Here is a 23347-nt window from a genome sequence, read left to right as displayed (position 1 = left end):
TTATGCTAGGTTCGAAACTTTTAGAGTCCACTCTTCTATAGTAGGTAGATCCTCTTTCTTCCAATATTGCGATACCAAAAATCTTGCTGCCATTATTAAATTCAACATCAATTTAGTTTCTATAACAGTACAATCTGTAATAATAGCCAACAGAAATAGCTGCGGAGAAAACCTTATCTTTTTCTTAAATATCTTCTGCATATTCCACCAAATTTTAATCCAAAAAGCTTTAACTTTTTTGCAAGTCCACCATATATAATAATACGTTGCATCATCACAACCACACCTCCAACATTTAGGTTGATAGTTTGGATACATACATGCTAATTTTTTAGGATCTAAATGCCATCTATAAAACATTTAATACAGGGTATTGCATCTAACAAGCTTGAGCTAGAATATGCTAACTATCTATAATACACTTTAAATCCTATCACACTTTAACTCCTGTTAAGCATAACTAAACAATAATACATCTTATTAAATTCTAATACTCATTCATATGCTAAATAAAACTTTTTAGTCCCATATTTATTCAGAATGTAATCAATCCATCTTCTCCATTCTGAAATGTATCTTTGCTGCAATTAACCTTTCAAATATACTGAATTTTTTACCATTTCTACTAATTTTGAAACCTTTAAAAGTCCACTCTTCTATAACAGGCAAATCCTCCTTCTTCCAATATTACGATACCCAAAGTCTTGCTGCCGCTATTAAATTCAACATAAATTTACTTTCTATAACAATACAATCTGTAATAATGTCCAACAAAAATAACTGCAAAGAAAACCTTATCTTTTTCTTAAATATCTTCTACGTAATCCACCAAATTTTAATCCAAAAATCCCTTTGCTCTTATAGGTACATATATTCCAATTAAAAGTATATTCTTCCCTTCTATTAAGCTTTGTCTCCATCTTTTGCAGCTTGAAGCTTTCGGAACATATCTTGCAGATCCATAAACACCTGTCTCTTTGGTCTCACTCTTCCCCCTGGTTCGATATTAATAGATTCACCACCAGTTCACCACCATCCCAGTTGGTATCTCCCATCTGAACTGGATCTGTCATTTTTTTAATTCATCTGCCAAGAAACCAAACTCTTTCCTTTTTCTTAAAATTCTTGATGGAATTTCTTTCAAAATTAGGACCTCTTGATCAGCCACTTTAAATCTGTTATTATAAAAAGCTTGAATAATCACATTTCTAATCGTTCTCTTTGTAAAATAAACAACCACATCTCTTGGTAGTTTTCTTTGCCTGGCAATCCAAGAGTTGACACGAAATATTCTATTTCCCTTATAAAATCTTCAGCTCGCCATCCCAATATAGGTGCCAGGGCCTTTGCGAATGTCTCTTCCAAATTTTCTTGTGGATTTTCTTTCAGACCTCTTATCCTCAAAGCAAACTCCATGTTTCTATATTGTATCATTACCCCCTCATCATCAATCTTATCCATTTTATTCTCAACTTCACATATTTTAGCTTCCAATATCAAATTATTTTGGTTAATTTCTTCCACACTTTCATCCAAACGCTCAATACAAACTGCCAACCCCTGGCATTCCAGTAAAATATCCTTTCTTATTTCCTTATTTTTCTCACTAATGAGCTCTGCAATTTGCTCAGATTGAAGTTTTAACGCTTCTTGTAAGTCTTTTAATATTAATGTTGATGAGGGTGGTGCGAGGGGTGGCATCAAGGTCTGAAATACAGATTGTTGTTGAGCTGGAGATGCCCCCGCACTTCTGGAAACAGGAGCTCTAGGTGGTTTAGAAGCCATTTTAACACTCATTAACTTTTGTTTCTCATTTTCACTTTTTCACCCAACCTTAAAAAAAATCACAGTTCAACTTAGAAACCCAGGTTGCAACTTTGTTGCTTTCCTTTTAAATCTCTGAATCTTCTAATCTCTTTTGTACCAGTTTCAAATGTTTTTAAAAGAGTCTTTTACAGCTTTTAAAAGTTCATTCCAGCGCCATCTTCCTCCCCTTTCTTTTAAATTAAGCTTTGGAGAAGAGAAGAAAAAAAATAACTCCCCAGAGTTAAAGATCTTGTACTTGCAAATTCAGAAATCTCCTGCTCAGCTCTGCCTGCGTCCGAGTAATCCAAAGTTCAATATTGAATGCAGGGATGGTTGCAGCGTCTTGCTCTGTTTTAAAACCTTAAAACAGAGGAGTCCCCAAGTCCGGAGCTGAATTCAGGCTCCGAGGGAGCTCTTTCCCTTCGCTCCCCAGACTAATCATTCTGGGGATCTAGGGGAGCTCTACCTCTACATGAATGCTCACCCCCTCTCTTCTCCTGAAGGGGGAGTTCCCAAACTGCGAAACAGCTGATTGTCGCTGTTTTTGCAATTTGAACGGAACAACGGGGCTGACGGTCAAAAATTACCGCCATCGACGGAGCCTTGCCACCCGGAAGCCGTTACCCTCCTAGCTTTCTGAAAAGCACTTAAGACCTGTTTTTTCTCCCCAAGCACTGGGATACGATACTACGGTTTAGTAGATTTGATGATAGACTGCAGGTGAAAGCTTAACTTTGGTGCCAGGTTTTAAAGTCTATGAGTTTTAATAGATATTATATGTATGTATAATGTTGTTTTATAATTGATGTTAGCTGTTGGATGGGAACTGCCGAGAGTCTGATATAAGATGAATAGCTATATAAATTGACAGATTTTGTGTTTTAATCCAGGGGCCCCCAACCCCTGGTCCATGGACCAGTACCAGGCGTGGCATGCCAGCAACCGGTCCGCACAAACAAGCAAAGCACTATCTGTGGGATGCAGGCAGCCCACAAAACCATGCCCCCACTGGTCCGCGGAAAAACCTCTCTCAATGGAACTGGTTCCTGGTGCCCAAAAGTTTGGGGACCTGTTTTAATTCTAGTCTTCTCAGCCACATTTTGAAACATATATGTTATTTTCAGAGAACATTAAACCAAAATAAGAGTTGAATAACTCCATCTCGTCTTAGTTACATATTTTTATTAAGCAGATGATCTGTTTCTTTTCTTTTTAAATTCTGAACATATCTGGTTTTTCATAGTTGTTAAAATTTATCACAATTGTTAGTTCATTCTCGACTTTTTGACACCATCTCTATCCTTCTGGGTTAGCTATATATTCTTCCTTGATGACTGTCCCTTTTCCCTCCTCCTGTTATGTAATATTTTAGGTTTCAGATTTTCACTGAGTTATGTGCAGCTGCACCAGTTTCTTCTGCTATCTTCCAATTTTTTCCTCATTGGCATTATTTTCAGTTGTGGTTTTAATAATTATTAAAATATAAATTTATCTATTTATACAGTTCCAAATAAATAAAGCTGTTCCAGCTCAAAATATATCTGGCATAGAAATAAAACCAGTACAATACCTAAAGAAAGCAAACCGAATAAACAGTTTCTGCTCTCATACAATTGTCTCCTCTCAAACAAGTCCCCTCTTTCATTGAGTCAAAACTACTAGGAGCTAAACTTCACTGCTCAGCCAGTTGGGTAATTTATGCTAGTAAAGCTATTGCAAATGAACTGTTGAAAAAGATGTGAGGTATGCCGGTACATACAGTATCTGCTGGTTCTCAGATGCATTCAGTATTTAAATAGAATATTCAATCAATCAAATATTCTAATCTATCTTCCTGTACTGAAAATAAAAAATAGATGCACCATCCCAGATGTAAGCGGGTCTGGCAAATAGAAAGCCCAGCAGACCTTCCAGGATCAGACTTGTATAGTGAAAAATTGGATGCACTTTCCAAATGGCTAGAAGCATACAGCTTTTTTAGACAGTTATGTGGATCTCAGGAAAATGAGAGGCCTCTGCAATGGGTGAGGGCTGAGAAGCATTTGAGGATAATAACTGTTAAGTGTGGCCTGAAAAAACAACATCAGAATGAAGGTATGAAATGAGTTATAAGCAACTTCAACCACAAAAAAGATCAGGTGAGTTGTTTTGTGGCAGTTAAAGAAAAGAAATTATTCTAAGGTGGAATTTGCCCTCTCTTTTACCACCTGTCTGTGGATGGTGGGCAAATAATGGTACATATAATTTATTTATTTATTTATTTATTTATTTTTATATACCGCCCTTCTCCCGAGGGACTCGGGGCGGTTACAGAGGAAGGTAGGTATACAATTATAATACATGAAATAAGACAGGGGTCAAAACCTTTTTCTTCCACATAGGAGCCAGAAGCTGCTTTGTCCTCCGTTTTCCAAGCAGACCCAAGCCCTGGGCTCATCTATGTGCCTTGCTCATTGGACAAGATGAAAAAAGGGTGCACGGAGACTGGGAAGGAGGAAACAGGAGCGGTCACTACCACTTCTTCAGCCACACAAGCCAAGATGCAGTCTGAGAGTGGCTGCTACCACCAATTCTTCCTCCTTCCTTACTCCACGTCACAGCTTGCTTTCACTGGGCAGGGCACTTGTTGCTCTAAATGTGCCAAGGCAGCTGGTGAACCCATTAACAAAATGGCTGGCCTTTTTTTAGCAGTGTTGCTTCCAGGTGAATAAAACATTTATTTTAAGGAGTATGGGCCAGATGATTTCAGGTAGTGGGCCACATTTGGCCATGGGCCATAAGATGCCAACTTCTGAAACAAATCAGTCAAAAGTCTGCCATTAACTGTAGTTCTCCATCAGAAATGATCTGACTGAGCAAAACCTTGGTTCTGAATACGGTACTTAAACTCGAGATTCATTTATGATTGATAAAAACAACAGTTCAAACCATTACTGTTTTCAAATCAGCATGTTAGCAAGTCAGATTAAAAAGGAAATTATTTTTTCTGTATCCAAATGCCAACTATTGTGCTAATGATTAAATACATAATTAGAACTTGATATTTGTAACCATGGAGAAGGCAATTTTAAAGATAGCATTTTCTTGTATTACTACAGCTGCTTAAATATTTTTCTATCATGAACTAAAACCATGCAGTATAAAAATTCTCAGTCTCTTCTGACACATAAAACATATCTATTGGGCAGTTACCCAGTACTAAAAGAGTTTTACAGAATATTTTTAAATTACTTATTTATAAGTAGTCTCCTACTCTGTTATACAGAGATATTTGAAGTTTCAATTATTAAGAATTGTTGATATAATTAAATAACTCATTTACAATGAAGAAGATTTTAAAATATATAAACTCTTGCTTACTCTGTCATTTGTATATAGCATGTATCATCAGATATTCAAAATCAGTACATAAAAATTATATAAAATTTAGCCAAATTTTCTGTGCTTGGACAACATGCTAAACTAAAATATACTAAGCCAATTTGATTGTCACTGAGAAAATCTATCTATGTGCTGCTAAGGATTGAAAACATAATCAGATAATCAGCCAATCAGTTGTAATCACTCATACTAATCACTGAACCAATCATTATTGAATTTGTCCAATTTGTTGAGTTCATACAACTCAAACCATAATTAACTACATAAGCTAAGCTCGCAAAATACAATTAAATTTGAATCTAATCTGTTCTGTAAATCCAACAATACTTTACTCTTGCATAACACAGCCAGCATTTAAATTTTAATGTAAATCATCCCATCTTTACGGTTACTTTCATGTAAAGCATCTAAATAGGTGATAAAGATTGAAATATTTTATAAAAATATTAACTATTTAACAGACATTCAATAGTTGAAGTTACATTCGATTAAAAATGTTCTGAAAAGGTCATAGACAGATTTACTGCTTTTTTTTTATCACATACTGCAATTTATCACATCTAAGAGGTTTTTGCAATATGATAAACCATACAATGTAATAATAGTGCCAGCTTTGCAGGATGAAATTTCCACAGTAATACATCAAGATGTATTTTGAAATTAACAATTAGTTTTACAAAGGTAGACAGATAAAATGGAAAATGAGATTGAGGATTAATTTATGATATTAAAGAAAACAAAAGAAGTTTCACTACAGTTGAACAAATCCACAATTATGGACAACAAAGCTATTTTAACAACCTATGTATGACATTTTATTCAAACTTCATAAGAAAAGAAAGTGTTCTTTCAAAAAAAATCTCATAGTTAATGCAAAAAGAAATGAATTTTTACTATATTAAAACCATTTTCTGAAAATGCCAATATTCTCCTCATGAACATTGTTCTCCATGCATCTGATGAAGCTCCATTTATGCCAGAAAATCAGAATATTTTTCAAAAGGGAAGTTCCAAAAGTGTTATGTACTCATTATGTAACTTATAGACAGCATTATTTTGCCAAATTTTTAAGTCCATGTTTACATATTTCACTAATGTGAATACAACATTAAAATCAGTTTCAAGAATGAATGATAATTTTCACATCTTTGTCATAAAGTGATGACCAGTGTGTTTCTATGTTATTACACTGGATATTATGTGGTTTTCTAAATGCAGCTTTTTGACATGTTTTGTTGAATTATTCAGAAGAGTATTAGAGATTTATCTTTACAAACATAAGATTGATTTCTGAATTAAGATTGAAAAAGGGAAAATAATTTATCTAAAGTATTTCACAACCTTAATTAAATTAATCTAAAACTTCAGGATAAGCAAGTACTGTAACCATTATTAATTGCAATAGCAAATTAGTTAGATCTAATCACATATCTTGCAGAAAGATTTCTATCAATTTCCTAAAGTATTCTCAAAGATGAGTTTAAAAGGGCTGACAGAAATTTGGAGCTTATTTACATGTTTTAAAAACTGACAGGATTATGACTCACTGACCTAATAAATTTAAAGATTGATGTATAGATAAGGAAGTAAGTAAGTGTGTATAATAAGTCAAGTAAGTGTGTATAATATATATGTTATATATAAAGAAAGAAAATGGATTACTCATAAGAAATGCAAATTTGATTTTAATAAAACTGAATACTGATGATTCTGGCAGAACAAAATGATTTTAATCAAACTACAATTGAAAAATAAAATTTAATTAACATTCATATTAACTTTTTAAACTTCGTAACTTGCTGGATTGTTTTTAGTGTAGTTAATCGTGTTCTCATGAAAGAAAAAAATCACTTGGCAGTAGCATTAAGAGATCTTTGACCCTATCAGGTTTGAAGTCTGATAATGAATTGTGGTTGAAGGACATCAGCCACAAATATGACATTAACATGAAAAATGAAATAATTTTAATATTTCATCTTTTAAGAATAAGTTTATATGCATGTTACTTTATCACATTCAGAAAATTATCATCCATTCTTGAAACTGATTTTATTTGCATTTAGAATACTTTTTGTGATCCTACTTAGAGTATAATTATTAACAGTACCAAAAACTTTAACAACTTTGTAACTTTATTAAAAAATAATATTGAAAATAACCATTTCTATAGATGTGCAGTAAACATATTCCAAATGAAAAAGTATTGCAAAGTTTAATGCTGATCCAAAAAAGGTTAACCATTATATTGGACCCTGCCCTTTATTGTCTAAACTCAGGATAAATGTTAAATAAGCCTCATCATTAATTATCCCTCATCCCTGCTTTCCCCAATACATTTGTTAAATGAATGTGCAGGTCATTAAGTGTGCGTGAGATGCCTAAGGGGTGACCCTGGAGGGCCTAGTACAGGCACAAGCTCACCTGCCTTGGGCCTCTCAAGGCATCCCCTGCCCCCTGAAATACCCATGCTCCACTTCCCATCCCTTGGTGTCCCCACAACCATTTGGACCTCCTCCACTCCTCACAATTGCTCACTTACCTTGCAAACATTTGCAAAGCTCAGGAGGAAAAGGAAAGGAAGAGAGCAGGCTTTGAAATCTGAGCTATATCTGGGCAAAGCAACCCTTTCCTCTCCATGCAGGGAAACCTCTGCATTTTGAAATCTGAGCTAGATCATTATTTCACAATGGCTAAACACCATGATTGGCTAGCTTGAGAAAGAACTATGATTTACAAAGAAACATTTAATTCAGCAGCCTTTACCTCTCTATGCAGCAAGGCAGACCAGAACTAGTTCAGATTTCAAAACACAGAAGTTTCTCTGTGCGGAGGGGAAAGGACTGCTTTGCTGGAGAATTAAACATTTCCTTGCAAAGCATGGGGCTTTCCCTGATGATGATGTTTAGCCGCTTTGTTGCTAGGCTGTACGGGTGGCTGGATTGAAAAAGACGCTGCTTGTAGAATTCTCTCACATGGTTCAGCAAGAGAGGCCTCCTCTCCTTACCTTCCCCCATCTCCTGAGCTCTGCAGATCTTCACAAGGTGAGTGGTTGTGAGTCATGAAGAAATGTGTGGAATCCAATGGGGGGCAAAGTGCCTTTGGGGACCTGGCAGGACAGGATGGGGGAAGAAATAGGTGGGCACACTGCAATATCTCTGCAGTCAGTCATAAGGGCAAACAACTGGGTGGGCTCTGTAGATTTCATAAATTTGAAACAGGGTCATATATAGCTTTTGGAAGGGTCTATTATAACTTTGAACAGTTATTAAATGACCTGTCATACCTCAAGAACTACTTTTAACTGTAAAGATTTTAACATTTCTCCCCACAATTTCAAAATGTATTTTAATTTATACCTCTATTCTATATTCAAAATAAAGTTTTGGAATATATGGCATTATTTTGAAAAGCCCTAGATAGTGCCATCTTTTCCAAACTGTATATTGTCCTAAGATATCATTTTGAAGGGGTTTTTTACATCAATCAGATCAAACATAATGAGGGAATGGAGCTAAAAGGAATGGATAAAGGTGGAGAACATATTACTACTTCAGTACACCAAAATTTACAATGAGTTAAAAGATACAATAAAATTGATAAAATAGAAATTTTTCCTGAAGTACACACTTATTTTGTAGTTAAAGGTAAAGGTAAAGGTTCCCCCGCACATGCGTGCTAGTCGTTTCCGACTCTAGGGGCCGGTGCTCATCTCCGTTTCAAAGCCAAAGAGCCAGTGCTTATCCGAGGACATCTCCGTGGTCATGTGGCCTGCATGACTAGACGCCAAAGGCGCACGGAATGCTGTTACCTTTCCACCGTAGTGGTCCCTATTTTTCTACTTGCATTTTTTACGTGCTTTCGAACTGCTAGGTTGGCAGAAGCTGGGACGAACAACAGGCGCTCACTGTTGTGACTCAGGGCCAGCCTGTGGGTCCGACAGCCGGCTCCGACGTATCGGAGGACTCAGATGAGGGGGAGGAGGGAGACGAACCGGCTGATGATGGTTTGGAGGCTTTGCAGAGTCCTCAGCCGGGGACCTCTTCTCAGCTGCGTGAGCCCGAAAGTGCGGAGGATGATGACCCACAGCTGGCCCTGTTCAAGGACGCCCGACGCAGGAGGCAGTCGAGCAGGAACAAACAAAGAAAGGCTATGGGACTCCTCGGGAGGAGGCACAGGGAGACCACGCCCTGAGCTCTCTATAAAAGGAGTGTTTGGGGAGGGGCTGGTTGCTGAAAGCAACTTTTCCGCTTGAGAAGACAAGCTCTAGTGTTTTTGTTAACTGCGTAATTAAATCTTGGCAGAAGCCTTTTAGCCTTGGACGCTCTCCAGTCTCTTCTTTCTGATAAGGGGTTTGTTAGAAGAGGGCTGGTTCAGAACACTCACTCTGCTACACGGCACTCTGGATTCGACCCGCCAAACTGCCGACCTTCTGATCAACAAGCTCAGCGTCCTAACCCACTGAGCCACCGCGTCCCTTATTTTGTAGTTAACAATATACTAATTACAAAAATGGCAATATGTTGCATTATATTTCCCATGAGTGAGAAATACAAAAATGTTAAAACCTATAGTCTTTTACTGGCTAGCATATATGGGCATTTTATTGTTTATGTGATTATTTGAAAAAGGTGCTGTTACGCAATCATACAATTCTTACTTAAAAAGGACAGTAAAAGAAAATTTTATTTCAAATAGAAACAAAAATCTAATTATCATTAAAACAAACTCTTATGACAATTTATTTGCAGTTTGGGAAAAATTATACTCATACATTTAGCACCTCTCAAAGCTGTATACTGCAATTAGATGTTCTTTAAAATTCTTAGGAAATGAGTTTCCTAACAAGGATTTTAGATTAATGGAACTTAGGAAATGTCGGACAATAAAAATATATAGTTCTGTATATTTTAGAAGAACACGTTGTGGGAACCTAGAGACTTTTAAATATACATGTAAACTCTAATTATAAAATTAAACAGGTAATGTGATAAATGCATCTATCCACTTTCAAAAAATAATTCCAATTTAAGCACAATATTAATTTAAAATTATGCAAAGCATTTGAAAGGTGTGCTAAATGTATTGACAAAAGCAAAATACTCCTTCCTGAAGTGTAAAGCAGCCATGATCTTAGCAAACTATCACAAGGCTGCTCCAAAGGCTGTCCCTAGTACTGAGTAGCAAGCTGACAACATTAAGATAATTAACAGAATCAGCGCATATGCAAAAGGGCATGGATGTTTTAAGGCTTTAAAGCAGGACACTCTGCTTTCACAATCATCAGTGTTTTGTATGTATTTGAAGCAATTATGTAACCAAATGGCATGTAAGGGTCATCTGGTTTTATAAAAATAAAAGCAATGTTGGCAATGTAGATGAGTATCTTTACATAAAATTCTTATAACCCAAAATTAGAAATGATCGGATACTGCTTTTAGAAGAAATACACGATACTAAATTAATATGAAATCCAATATGTTGTATCTGTCTTGTTACATCAACGTCATCTTCTCTAAAGTTACTAAAATGACCGTTAATTTGACAACTGCAGCCCATACTACTATTTCTTATAAATTGAAAAGGATCTATGTCATGCAGGGCTGAATTCAAAAATCTCACAAATGTGACCACCAATGGAGATACAGCCTTACTTAATATCTCCTCCCTGGCATCAGATATTGAAGACATGGTACTAATTATGGCTCTATTCTCCATGGATTTGCCCTATTCTTCTTCAACTAACTTTTAATGGCAGAAAATTCCACAGCTTAATTATTTTGCAAAGCAATACAGTTGGTTCATTTAACAACCACTTGTGCAGTGACTGTTCAAATTTGCTTTGGCCACTGCACAAGCGATATTTACAATTGGTCCTGAAAGTTTCAGCTGTTTCAATACCTTTGCAATCATGTGATTGAGATTTGGGTACCAGCAACCAGTCCAAATTTCTGACTGTCACAATGTTCCAGAGTTATGTGATCACAATTTGCCTACTGGCTTTCCACAAGCGAAGACAATGGGGAAGACATCTGGAAGTCAGAAATCATGAGCCCCTCACTTAAAGACCTGCAGAATCTTTGCTTAACTGGGCTTTGCTGGAACTGCCATCACTAAGTGGTGCAGTCATGTGACATCACATTTTACAACTATATCATTTAGCAATGGAAAATCCAGCCCCTGTAGCCATCAAAAAGCAAGGGCTTCCTATACTTCTTTTTATCATCTCTTGATATCTCTTCTTCTAATTTTAATAGTTTAACCCAATATCTAACAAAAATTATTATCCATATTTAATTATACATGCACGGTTTTAAATGCCTATCATATCTCCCCTTACTCATCTTCACTCCAAACTCAGATGCTACATTCTTTCCTGATAGAACTAATGTAGACCCAGATTGTTGGGGGCAATTAAGCTGACTTTGTAATAATGCCGCTTGGGGGGTGTATGAAAGCCCTAATAAGCAGGCATATACATAGAATGAAGGCTACTGCTAAGCTTGTAAGCCGCCCTGAGTCTTCGGAGAAGGGCGGGATATAAATGGAATTAAAATAAATAAATAAATAAATACTCATATTTGATTTTCCAGATCTACAATATCTTTTTTCAAGAGTACCTCCCAGAATGGGGAACACTTTTTTTTTCAAAATTGTTATATAGAGACTTCCCCAAGATAGTGTGCTGAGAGATGGGGTGATCCCTTTCTCCTGGCTATGAACAGCTGATTTTGCTGCCAAAGCAGATTTTTTTGGCAGCCTGTGCCCTACATCTAAACAGGAGCAATTAGGAATGACCCAATAGAACCTCAGATTACTATGGATCCACTTGAGAAAAGAATTTTGAACACTGCAATTCCTGGTAGGGAGTGGTCAGAGCGTCAGGTCTCCATCTTTCAGCTGTTCATTTTTTTTAAAGCGTACTTGGTTTTAACTGCACATTTTGAATTTTCTTTATCTCAATCTTTCTTTTAAAAGTTAAGTGACTGGTTGAATGCTGATTTACTCTAACCCCTTGTTGGATTTTAACTTAATTCTTCATTGTTTTTTCACTGTTTTACTCTGCAATTCTGAATTACTTTCACTTTTTCTGTATGGAAGTCAGCGTACATTTCCTGAGCAGTGAAAGCGACCTGTTTAGATTCAAGTTTGCATTAGATTTTCACTACACGGATGTCACATTTTCTAAACTTTTAAAAAGTTTTGGTCTTGATTTTTTTTAATTTTGATGGAAATTTTCCTTTTTCCTTTTTTTCATCCTTCTTTATTGTGAGAAATATTACCTCAACATTTTCTGTGGCTACTTTGTTACAGTATATCTAACTTCCCTGTCCTTGAAAGGAACAGGATTACATTAAAAATGCAAACAATGCACCAATTTAAAGATAAAGCCTTCGGGAGGCCTTCAGGAAAAATGTTTTTTAACCTTCAAGTTCAAATTGAAAACTTTGGTTAAAAAAATGATAAAATAACAATAGTTCAAATCAACCTAAAGAGGATATCCCAATTTAAGCATCTGTAACCAAACTCTAGACTTATCACTGGAAGGATTGGAATCTAAACTGCATTTGGCAGATTTAAAAGGAACTTGGTTTGGAAACTGCAAGTTTGTTGAAGAAGTCTGAAAGAGATATGGTTTCTACAGATTTGGAGTTAACAGTATCAATGAATAATGAACTGGCCTTTCTTAAGAAGATTGATGGCGACTGGGAAAAGACAGGGAAGTTAGATATACTGCAACAAAGTAGCCACAGAAAATGTTGAGGTAATATTTCTCACAATAAAGAAGGATGAAAAAAAGGAAAAAGGCATGTCACTGGATGTAGTTTTATGAAATATGCCATCTAGAAGTTTTTGCTATCAAGTGTTAGCTTGCAAGATGATCATAACATTAGAAAGATGTAAAATGAAACCTAACCACCTTTACAGGCATTGTGCAACTGAAGTGAACTTCCATTTTCTAAATACTGTATGATTTCTATATAATTGTGTTTCTTAACCTTTTTTTCTCAGATTCCCTTCCTGCTTTTAAAAATTATAGGGAATCCCAAAAGAGCTTTTGGTTGTATTTATTGATATTTATTAAAAATTAAAAGACATATTCACTAATGTCATAATTTCTCACAATTGTTTGATGGGATTTTAATATTGTATTATTTTTCAACATAGGCTGGCAAATAATTTTGATTTTGAGGACTCCTGAGAGATTCTTGGGAGATCCCCAAGGTCCTAGGACCACGCTTGAAGAAACTGTTTATGTCTGGTAGTGAATCCTCAGTTATAGGATTACATTAAAAATGCAAACAATGCACCAATTTAAAGATAAAGCCTTCGGGAGGCCATCAGCAAAAATGTTTTTTAACCTTCAAGTTCAAATTGAAAACTTTGGTTAAAAAAATGATAAAATAACAATAGTTCAAATCAAATCTGTAACCAAACTCTAGACTTATCACTGGATGGATTGGAATCTAAACTGCATTTGGCAGATTTAAAAGGAACTTGGTTTGGAAACTGCAAGTTTGTTGAAGAAGTCTGAAAGAGATATGGTTTCTACAGATTTGGAGTTAACAGTATCAATGAATAATGAACTGGACTTTCTTAAGAAGATTGATGGAAAAGTATTTGGACTGGAGTTTTTGGGGAGAAGATGGATCAAAAATAGAAGTTTATGATTCAGGGGAATAAGATACAATTGTTGGAAAAATTTTCAACCAAAATCTTAAGAAAATTTTTTCTTATTAAGAATCAAATAAGAACATTTGATCCTGGGCAGATCAGAGATAATGATTATGGTGATTTATGGTGATTTATTGCAGACTTTCTATGAGTTAAATACAAAAATAGATTGTTAACAGAGGACTTTTAAGTTTAATTTTACTCAAAAAAAGTTATATAGAAAATTTATCATTTATATAATTTGAAATTAACTATAAGGAAAACTGAAAAAACAAAAGGCAAAAGATTAATAATTCTAAAACAACTATCATAGTAGTACAGCATATCACACCACTTTGAGAATAAATATACAACTACAGTAATTATATTTGTAAAAGCAGTGTAAGGGAAAAAAGTGAAAAAGTATTGTGAATTTGATTTTTTTACCATATCAGAAAATGCAAGTGATTTTCTCAATATTAGTAAGATGCTAGTCACTATATAAGGTGGGGTTCATGTGATTGTCAGTTCCTTTTTTATGACTGAAACAAATTGAGAAACAAAAGAGAAATACTCAGCATTCCACTAAGCCATACATTATTGCCCCCTATATGTGTGAGAAAACATTGGGGAAATATACCATATTAATACTTATATTTTATTATGAATCCACATTATTATAAACCAAGAAATGTATAATAATTCCTTCCTAGTATCCCCAGATTTGGATTAATTCCCAATTCAGTTCTAACTGTGGCAGCTCAAGTCCTTTATCCAAACCCAAAATACTTCTCAAATGTTGTTATAGTGTTTGTTCTAGTATTGATGTTTAAGCTCAATATAAGAGCACTGGAGTGACCTTGACTCTTATATAAATTAATAATTAAGGATAAGGAATCTGAATAACTATGTTTATTTTTTTTAATTTAGGGAGTATATTCACTCCTGCTTTTGTTCTAAGTGAGCTTCTTTGATGATGAAGAAGCCAAGATCCAGCCTCAGAAAAAACTACCCCTAGGTGAGGAAAGGTATTAACTTGCTTTATTGGCTCATCATATAATAGCCACCTATGGCTATAGTGTTGTTTTCCAAAACCCTTAATTTTTTTTACTTTGATTTATTAATAGAGATTATAACAATAGAAGCCAAGTCTTCTTAACAACCTACAGAATCCTACTTGTAAATATGACAGTAATATATTACCAGTGTATACTAAGATATAACAATGTATACAGTGTATGATGCCTTAGGCATGTATTCTTCAGGATCCTTCGTTACTCTTGGTAAGTCAACGTATAGACTAAATAACAATGGTGCTGGTTGACACTAAAAAAAAGTAAAGGCGGCAATAATTGAGGGGACTTCACTACAGAAATGGGTGAGACATCTGTTCCCAATTTATAGAAACTATCTTCCTTGATATTATTTTTTCCTAAAAGATCTGCAGCATTCATTCATTAATGTAACTGTGATATCACATTATTATAGTTGATGTATGAATTTGTGGATATAAAATATAGAAATATGAAAAAGTAGAAATATTGGAAAAAATATTAAAATATAAAAATGCTAAAACCTTTATACAATAGAACAATGTTTCTTCAAGTGTGGTCCTAGGACCTTGGGGATCTCCCAAGAATCTCTCAGGAGTCCTCAAAATCAAAATTATTTGCCAGCCTATGTTGAAAAATAATACAATATTAAAATCCCATCAAACAATTGTGACAAATTATGACATCAGTGAATGTATCTTTTAATTTTTAATATAATAAATATCAATAAATACAACCAAAAGCTCTTTTGGAATTCCCTATAATTTTTAAAAGCAGGAAGGAGATCTGAGAAAAAAAAGGTTAAGAAACACAATTATATAGAAATCATACAGTATTTAGAAAATGGAAGTTCACTTCAGTTGTACAATGCCTGTAAAGGTGGTTAGGTTTCATTTTACATCTTTCTAATAATGTTATGATCATCTTGCAAGCTAACACTTGAAAGCAAAAACTTCTAGATGGCATATTTCATAAAACTACATCCAGTGACATGCCTTATACTTATTAACTGAATGCAATCTAAAGAATAATCTACTGAATGAAGTCAGGAAGTATTCTTGAACTGTGATGACAGTCATTAAGTTTACATACACCCAAACAAAAAGATAGCCATGCTGATTCATCAGAAAAAAATAAGTTAGGTAATACCTTTACTAAGACCAATCAAAATGCTACAAAAATTACCCATGCTTTCTTAAAAATTTGAAACCATAAAAAGTATTTTGCAACATTTTGGTTCAGTCTAATAAAGATATTGCCCAATTATATATTATGCTTCAAAATGTTTCCCATTAGAGATTTACAATCATCTGCATGTTCTGTAAACTCATTCATTCTAATATCCCTGTTTTTGACAACTGTAATATACCATCATCACAGAATCACTGGGAGTTAACCAAATAGGTTTGTCTCATCCTTACCAAAATGCTTTATGCTACAGAAATTCCATCTAAACTATTACTTTATAATTTCACCATGCACAGTCAACATTTACTTCTTACTCATGTTCTCATGTTCAAGCAGTTTTTCTTATGGTTAGTAATACAAAAATCCTGCCCCTCCCTTATTTATTGGAAGATATATTAAGAAATGTTTAATTAGATATGCTTCTGTCTAAAAACTATGTGATTTCTTTTGCATATGAAGAGCAATTCAGGGAAAATAGTTTCCTAAGCCAAGCAAATAAGTATTCTATCTTTACAGATTATTATATATAAAAATAAAGCACAGCCAACTAACATAGAAAGCAGATTGCTGATAAACATTATTTAAAAAATCCTATCATTGTTGGAAAAGATAAAACACCAAAGCAAGGTCCCATTCTTTTATGTTGAGATGAGCAGCAAAACATGTTGCAAGCATGTTTCCAGGAGGCAACAAATTATATATTTAAATAAATAAATACAGAGACTACAGAATGCAGCCTGATCTAATACTTCCTGTTTCTGTTACATAGAAATCCAACTATGTACACTCATAAGGCTTTCTGCATTGGGATTTACTCATAAAAAAGTAGACAGGATCGCAGCAAGAATGTGTCTCTTTCTAGCCTTTCACTATACATATTTTCTTTGAAGCATATTCAGATTACCCCTTCATTGTGCCAGATGAAAGGCCAGAGAGCTCATGCACCTCAGTTTTTCCCATCTTAATTCTCTACAAAACACATAAAGGACACAGCATTCCCATGATAAAGAACAACCTTTCCCTAAGCATGAACCTATCATAGCAACGAAAGGTTGTGTAAGAACCTTGTAAGAATGTAAGATGTAACCACTGATGGTTTGGGCTGTGTGGATTGGCAGCAGTGGTTTAAATCCTTCTGACAGGCTGACCAATCTTTTCTTAGGGAGGGCTGAGAGAGAAACTAACCATATATAATTTATATATATATATATATATATATATATATATATATATATATATATATATATATATATATATATATATATATATATATATATATATATATATATATATATATTGATTTATATATATATATATAAAAGAAGGGGGATTATAATCCGACCCGTCCTTCAGAAAACCCCAGCATCTAACCTTAAACCCTGAACGGCCTGGCCCCGTCACATTCAGCTCCTTATGGCACCGAAGAGGGGGAGGGAAGGAAAATCCTTCCTGCATCTGTTGGGAAAGGGAAAAAAAAAAACGTGCGGCGCGGTGCTCTCCACAACCGAATCAAGGTCTGTGCAGGAATAGGCTGAAGATCCCAGATACTGGATCGTTACTAAGGCTGTTTCGGCGACTATCTCTGGCCGGCCTTTACGTCGCAACACCCGGGACTATCCCACTATGATTCCTCCTTCCCCCCCCCCCGATAAACTGTACCCCTCTTTTCTTCTACGCCCCGCAATCCTGCTCACCGGCATCATTTCCGGCGCTGTCACTCGTGCTAATCAAGACGCCGGTCAGAGGAACGAAGGAAAAAGGGGGGGGCAGGGCGACCGCGGACCAGGCCTGCCTGCGCTGCCGCTCCTTCTGGCTCTCGGGACCGGAATAGAGGCTGGCTTCGAGCACGGTGGCCAGGCTCCGTTGTCCTATTTCCTCCACTCGGAATGGTATCCTCGTTTTCTGGGGTTGTTTTTTTTTCTTCCTTCCCGTCCTCACCTCACGGGCGGGGATGACAGTGGCCGCAGTATCGAGAACGGGCAGTGCAAGCCACGGCCGCCGCCGCCGCCGCTGTCGCCGCCTCGTCCTCCTCTTTTCTCCTCAAGAGTTTTTTCCTCAGCTCAGCTCTACTCCGCCTCGCCAGGGGTTAACGACGACGCTTCCCTATTGGCCGAGGCAGGAGAGAAAAGGGGGAGGGGTTTTCCCACTGCCCTTGGAATGAGCAGGAAAAGGGGAGGAGCCCGAGAGAGAGAGAGAGAGGAATGCGAGGCGCGCTTAGCGCGTGCCCGCCTACCTGCTCTTTGGGTCGCACGTGACGCGGCCCAGGTTATTATTGCTGGTGCTTTTTTAGGATGCCGGAAGGAGCCACCCTTTTGTAAATGCGCCTGCAAGATTTTCGCCATAGGGGGGGGGGGGTGGATTCTACACGAGCTTTGCGTGCATAGGAGAATCGAGCCACCCCCCTCCCTTTTCCCGTGGGCGTCCAGTGGTGCGTCACTGCAGGATCGCGGAATTCAGCTTCCTTTAGAGATCGTATAGAATAGATTCTGAACCAATCTTCAAGGCAGCTTTATACTAAAGTCAGTCCCGCCGTTCTCAAGTCGACGTAGGCTGTGTTTCTAATTCAACAAAAATATGACGGCATCATCTTTCCCCAGTCTTCAGAAGGACGACGTTAGTAATGCTGTATTCGATCATCTCCTGCCAGATTGGGGACGTTTAATGTAAATTCTGTACATTAGGGAGGCACCAAGTTGGGAGACGATGGCTTGCGCTTTTAATGGTCCCAGTTCGTTCTGAATTTGCTGTGTTCTAGCTGTTTTTCCTGTTTTTCCAATTCTGTCTTGAACTAAATACTTCTGGCATCCTGCTAACTTCCTTCCCCTTCTAGTAGGATTTGCTGCTCTGGGCAAAAGCCACCTACAAGTACTTTAATTTAATAATTTAATTTAATAATTTAATTTGTATACCGCCCTTCTCCTGAAGGACTCAGGGCGGTGAACAGGGCGATACATAATAAAAAAACAGAATACAAAAATTAAAAAGTGATTAAACTATTATGCCTGTAGTAATTAATACATATTAAAAATTAAAACTAGTTATAAAAACCCAACCCCATCCCATCAGACCAGGCCAGCTTGTTCAAAAAAGGTTTTAAGATTGCGCCGGAAGGAGCAAAGGTCGGGGGCCATCCGGAGCTCGACCGGCAAGCGGTTCCATAGGTCTGGTGCGCCCACAGAGAACGCTCTCCCCCTGGGGGCCACCAATCAACATTCTTTGATCAGAGGCACCCTGAGGAGGCCCTCTCTGTGGGAGCGCACTGGACTGAGGGAAGTTGACGCCGGCCGCAGGTGTTGCCATAGGTAATCCGGGCCCATGTCATGTAGGGCTTTGTAAGTCATCACTAACACCTTGAACCTCACCCGGAGAGCAACCGGTAGCCAATCTTTCCTCGTGTCTTTTTGCATTTGCTAGCAGGACCGGCTGTATAGTTGTTCGGGCGGAAAAATCATTTTCATATACCCTTTCTGCATGCTCCTCTTCTAGAATAGATCATGGGGATAGAAAAAAAGCTATCTGAAGATTAAGCCTCCTGTTATAGATTTATATAGGTTAATAGAGATGAGGGTAAATAACAGCTTTGAGGGGAAAAAAATCCCTTGATCATCTTCAATATCTCATTTCACACATCTCCATTTGTAACAAATATTAAAACTGACTTAATATAAAAGTCTGATTTTTCTTATACTATTGTCAAATGGTAAAATGTGGACACACCCTTATTTCCCCTAGAATTCTGCCTCCCTAATTTGCTTTCTGCGTTGGGACTGATCACTATAATTGCAAATATTGTAACTCTCTAAATTCATATGTTGAAATCCGTTCTACTACTGATCAATTATGATTCTAAACATTATCTCTTCCAGTGTTTAGCTGAAAGTAAAATCAGGTTTTTCACTGTGTTCACATAACATTTGCATCACACGAGACTGAACCATAACAAAATTAATTTCTTCCTAATAATCAGTAGGAATCTGATACAAATGTATTTCTTTTTGTTATACTCCCCTTCCCCCAAACCCTGGCATATCAAAGGCTTCCAAGTGTTTCTACTGTGGTTTCCTTTTTCCGCTGTATTGTATAATTTGTTTGGTTTTTTTAGACCTTAATCTGGGCAATGGCTGGAGTAAAAGCTAAAATCTGGAAGAAAAGTAGATTATGCGGTGAGCAAAAAACCACATGAATTACTAAGGCATAGAGCCAGACTTCTTTCACAGGCAACATAAAACTTGGCTCTGCATAATAGCAAATATGATCATTCTCTAGGAAGATATTTTATTTTTATTAAATAGAATAAAACAATAAATCGAAACAGAACAAATGTTTTGAAATAGATGTATCTTGAAATTCAGGAGTGACATGGGGCTCCCCAAACACCTAATTTTTCTTTAGAAGAGGCCTAAATTTATGGACTCTCTCAAATATTGACTTGATTCATATTTTCACATATCACAGTTTCTTAGAATGTGGGTTACTTTAGTAATAATCCACACTCAGCAAATACTGAGTACATCACAGCTAAATGTATTTATCAATTCAATTTTCCAAATCTGCATAGGTAATTTTAAACTAACCACATTGGGTTGGTTTTCAAAGTAACCTAGTCGAAAATATGATAGGCTCATTTGGGATTCAGTACACTGTATGCATATAGACAGCACATTCAGAGTATTGTTATCTTTAACTTTTAACAAAGGCTCACATATTAAGGATTTACAACTTTGAGGATTAGGTTGCTTTAAGGATAAGAAGCTTGTTAAGCTTTTAAGATACTACAATACAATTTTTCTAACACTAGTGATATTGTTCCAGTCTTAATATTTTGGATTAGAATTTGGACGCTCAGCAAATATTCCTATGGTACAAATCCCAGAGGCCTAACCCGTAAAGTTAGTTCATTTTGGCTATGTTCACGTGATATGGTAAGCAACTACAAAGACTTAGCAAGCTTCTCAATAACATGTTACCTTTATAAACGCACCTCATTAGGCAAAGATGAAATCTTAACCAAACCACATAATATTGGCCCACTCAACATGCCTATAGCTTATCTTTATTTTATTAGGGCTTCTTATTTTGTCTGTATCCTGTAATGACATTGAGTACTCCTTTCCTGCCACCAATACAGATGCGGAAAATGCCTCCATGTGGCTGCTTTAACTACATCATCTTTTAGTCCCCAGTAGAGAGATAATGACAGTTTAAAACCATGTTTCCTAAATAATAAAAAGGGATGCAGCCTAATTTGAATGCCACTGCATAACTGGTAAATATTTATTCTTTCATATAACCCAGTGTTTCTCAATCTCAGAATTTTAAGCATGTTGGTTGGGAGTTGAAGTCCATAGATAATAGTGCTGAGGTTGAAAAACACTGATCTATACAAACCACAGATACGATATGAAAGTGAAAATTCTGTGTTGGAAAAAATATATCAACAGGAACTAGAACTCCCATCTGAAATTTTCTAAGGGCCCTCTGCTAAGATCCATTAACATTAACTGGCATTGGCTCTAGTTGGATGTTATGCTTACTTGCTGTTAACCAGTCTACTCAAATTATTCTAATTTTGTATGTTCACACAACTCACTGCACATTCATAAATTGATAGACTGGGTTCACAAAACTCTGTGCTAGAATATGGTTGACTTTTTTGTGCTTCAGATGAGTGACCACAGCTATAGTGCTATAATATACATAGATGAAAAATCAAATCCGCTTTCTGCAGCTTTGCTTAAGTCTTAATAGCAGTTTTAAACATATGGTAGAATGACTCGAGCAAGAGTAATTCTTCCTGTCTTCTTCCTCTATGTTACACCCTATGGGCTAAAGGCACAATGTACTTTAAAAGTTGACAGTCCTTATTACAAGACTTGAGGTATGCAAGGAATGCAGATGGCAGAGACCACGCCCCCTCCTTCCGCTTCTCCGTCAAGGCGAGGCTCTGGGACAAGGCTTTCCTGAAAGTGGGAGGTTAAAAACCCACTGGGTTGTATATGGTATTAATTGAAGGGGGAGAACATAATTTCCTATTAACGTTACTGGAGAATTGGAAAAGGTACATGAAAGGTTTGGGAAAAATATATTCAACGTATTTTAATTTTTTAGAAGTATTTAAAAAATGAAGAGGAAGCAACATCGAGTCAAATTTATTTGTGATGGTAATTGATTCTGTGATCAGGAAACTTGATAATATTTAAAAGCTGTTCACTTAATCATGCTTTACTGAATTAGACCAATTTTCTAGGCTTACCTGACATAAAGAGCTGTAATTTAACATGGGTTGTACACAAAGAACATTTTAAGCTAAGAATGTAGTTGGCTACTATACATTTTGGAAAATTATAGAAAGTAAAATATTAAGTGAAAATATTATTTATTTTTGCAAACTATTTTTTTTAAAAAATATTCTTTTCTCTGCCCAACCTACCTCACAGTATTGTTTTGAGAAAAACAGAAAGGAGTATTAGATATGTTCACTGCACTGAGCTGTTTATAAAAATCATAAAGGCAGGGTATAAATAAAACAAACACACTCTGCTCTACATTACATAACCAGAGAAGAGAGCTTAAAATTTATATTACCCATATTTCTCCTGTTGTGATGCTTTGGAGAATTTTTCTTTTTCTCTGCAGCTCATGCCTGATTTTCAAACTATATCTTTTCTTTGCTATCTTCCTCTGCCAGACCACATTTGGTCCTGTTGTATTCAATTCAAGGAGTAATTGTGCTGACAAATCATGACCTGCTTAGTGTGAGGTCTGTCCAAGTTCTAGCACATTGGAAAGAATAAAAACAAAAATCCTTGGATTTTTAAGTGTGAAATCTAATGAATCTTTTGGCAATGATGAGATGTAACCTTGACATCATAACAGCTTTGTGTCAATTTGTTCTTGTCTCTTTCCCCTGCCACCCTGTGAATATTAATTAGTTATATGAGAGTTTAAGCCTTACTTCTAAAGTAGCCTGTATTTCACCTCCTGCTTCTTCTTAGGGGAAACCTGTTCAGCTTCTTTGAGGCAGAAATTGCATATACCTAACTCTGACTGGCTAGAGTTGATGACATCCCAGCCCCTCCCAGTACTGCTTATCAATTATTAACCTCATTATATTTTTAAATGTATTTTTATATATGCCAACTCAGCTGTTTGCACAACATTCTAATCCTGTGTTTCTCAACATTGGCAACTTCCCCATGGTGGCTGGGGAATTCTGGAAGTTGTAGTCTTGACATCTTAAAGTTGTCAAGGTTGAGAAACACTGCTCT

General features: G+C 36.2%; 1 protein-coding gene across 2 annotated transcripts in view; it reads right to left on the bottom strand.

The window, feature by feature from the left end:
• The window catches only part of PPP1R13B (protein phosphatase 1 regulatory subunit 13B), a 64748-nt gene extending 46625 nt beyond the window's left edge, over positions 1-18123 (bottom strand). For both annotated transcript variants that reach the window (XM_083360009.1, XM_083360010.1), the window contains exon 1: positions 17774-18123. In XM_083360009.1, coding sequence (XP_083216135.1) covers positions 17774-17782 — 9 coding nt within the window. In that variant the 5' untranslated portion in view covers positions 17783-18123. The remainder of the gene's footprint in view (positions 1-17773) is intronic.
• Between the last annotated feature and the right edge of the window lie 5224 nt (positions 18124-23347).

Source organism: Vipera ursinii (assembly GCF_947247035.1).
Source record: "Vipera ursinii genome assembly, chromosome: 1".
Taxonomy (NCBI): Eukaryota; Metazoa; Chordata; class Lepidosauria; order Squamata; family Viperidae; genus Vipera; species Vipera ursinii.
This window is presented reverse-complemented; position numbering and strand designations above follow the sequence as displayed.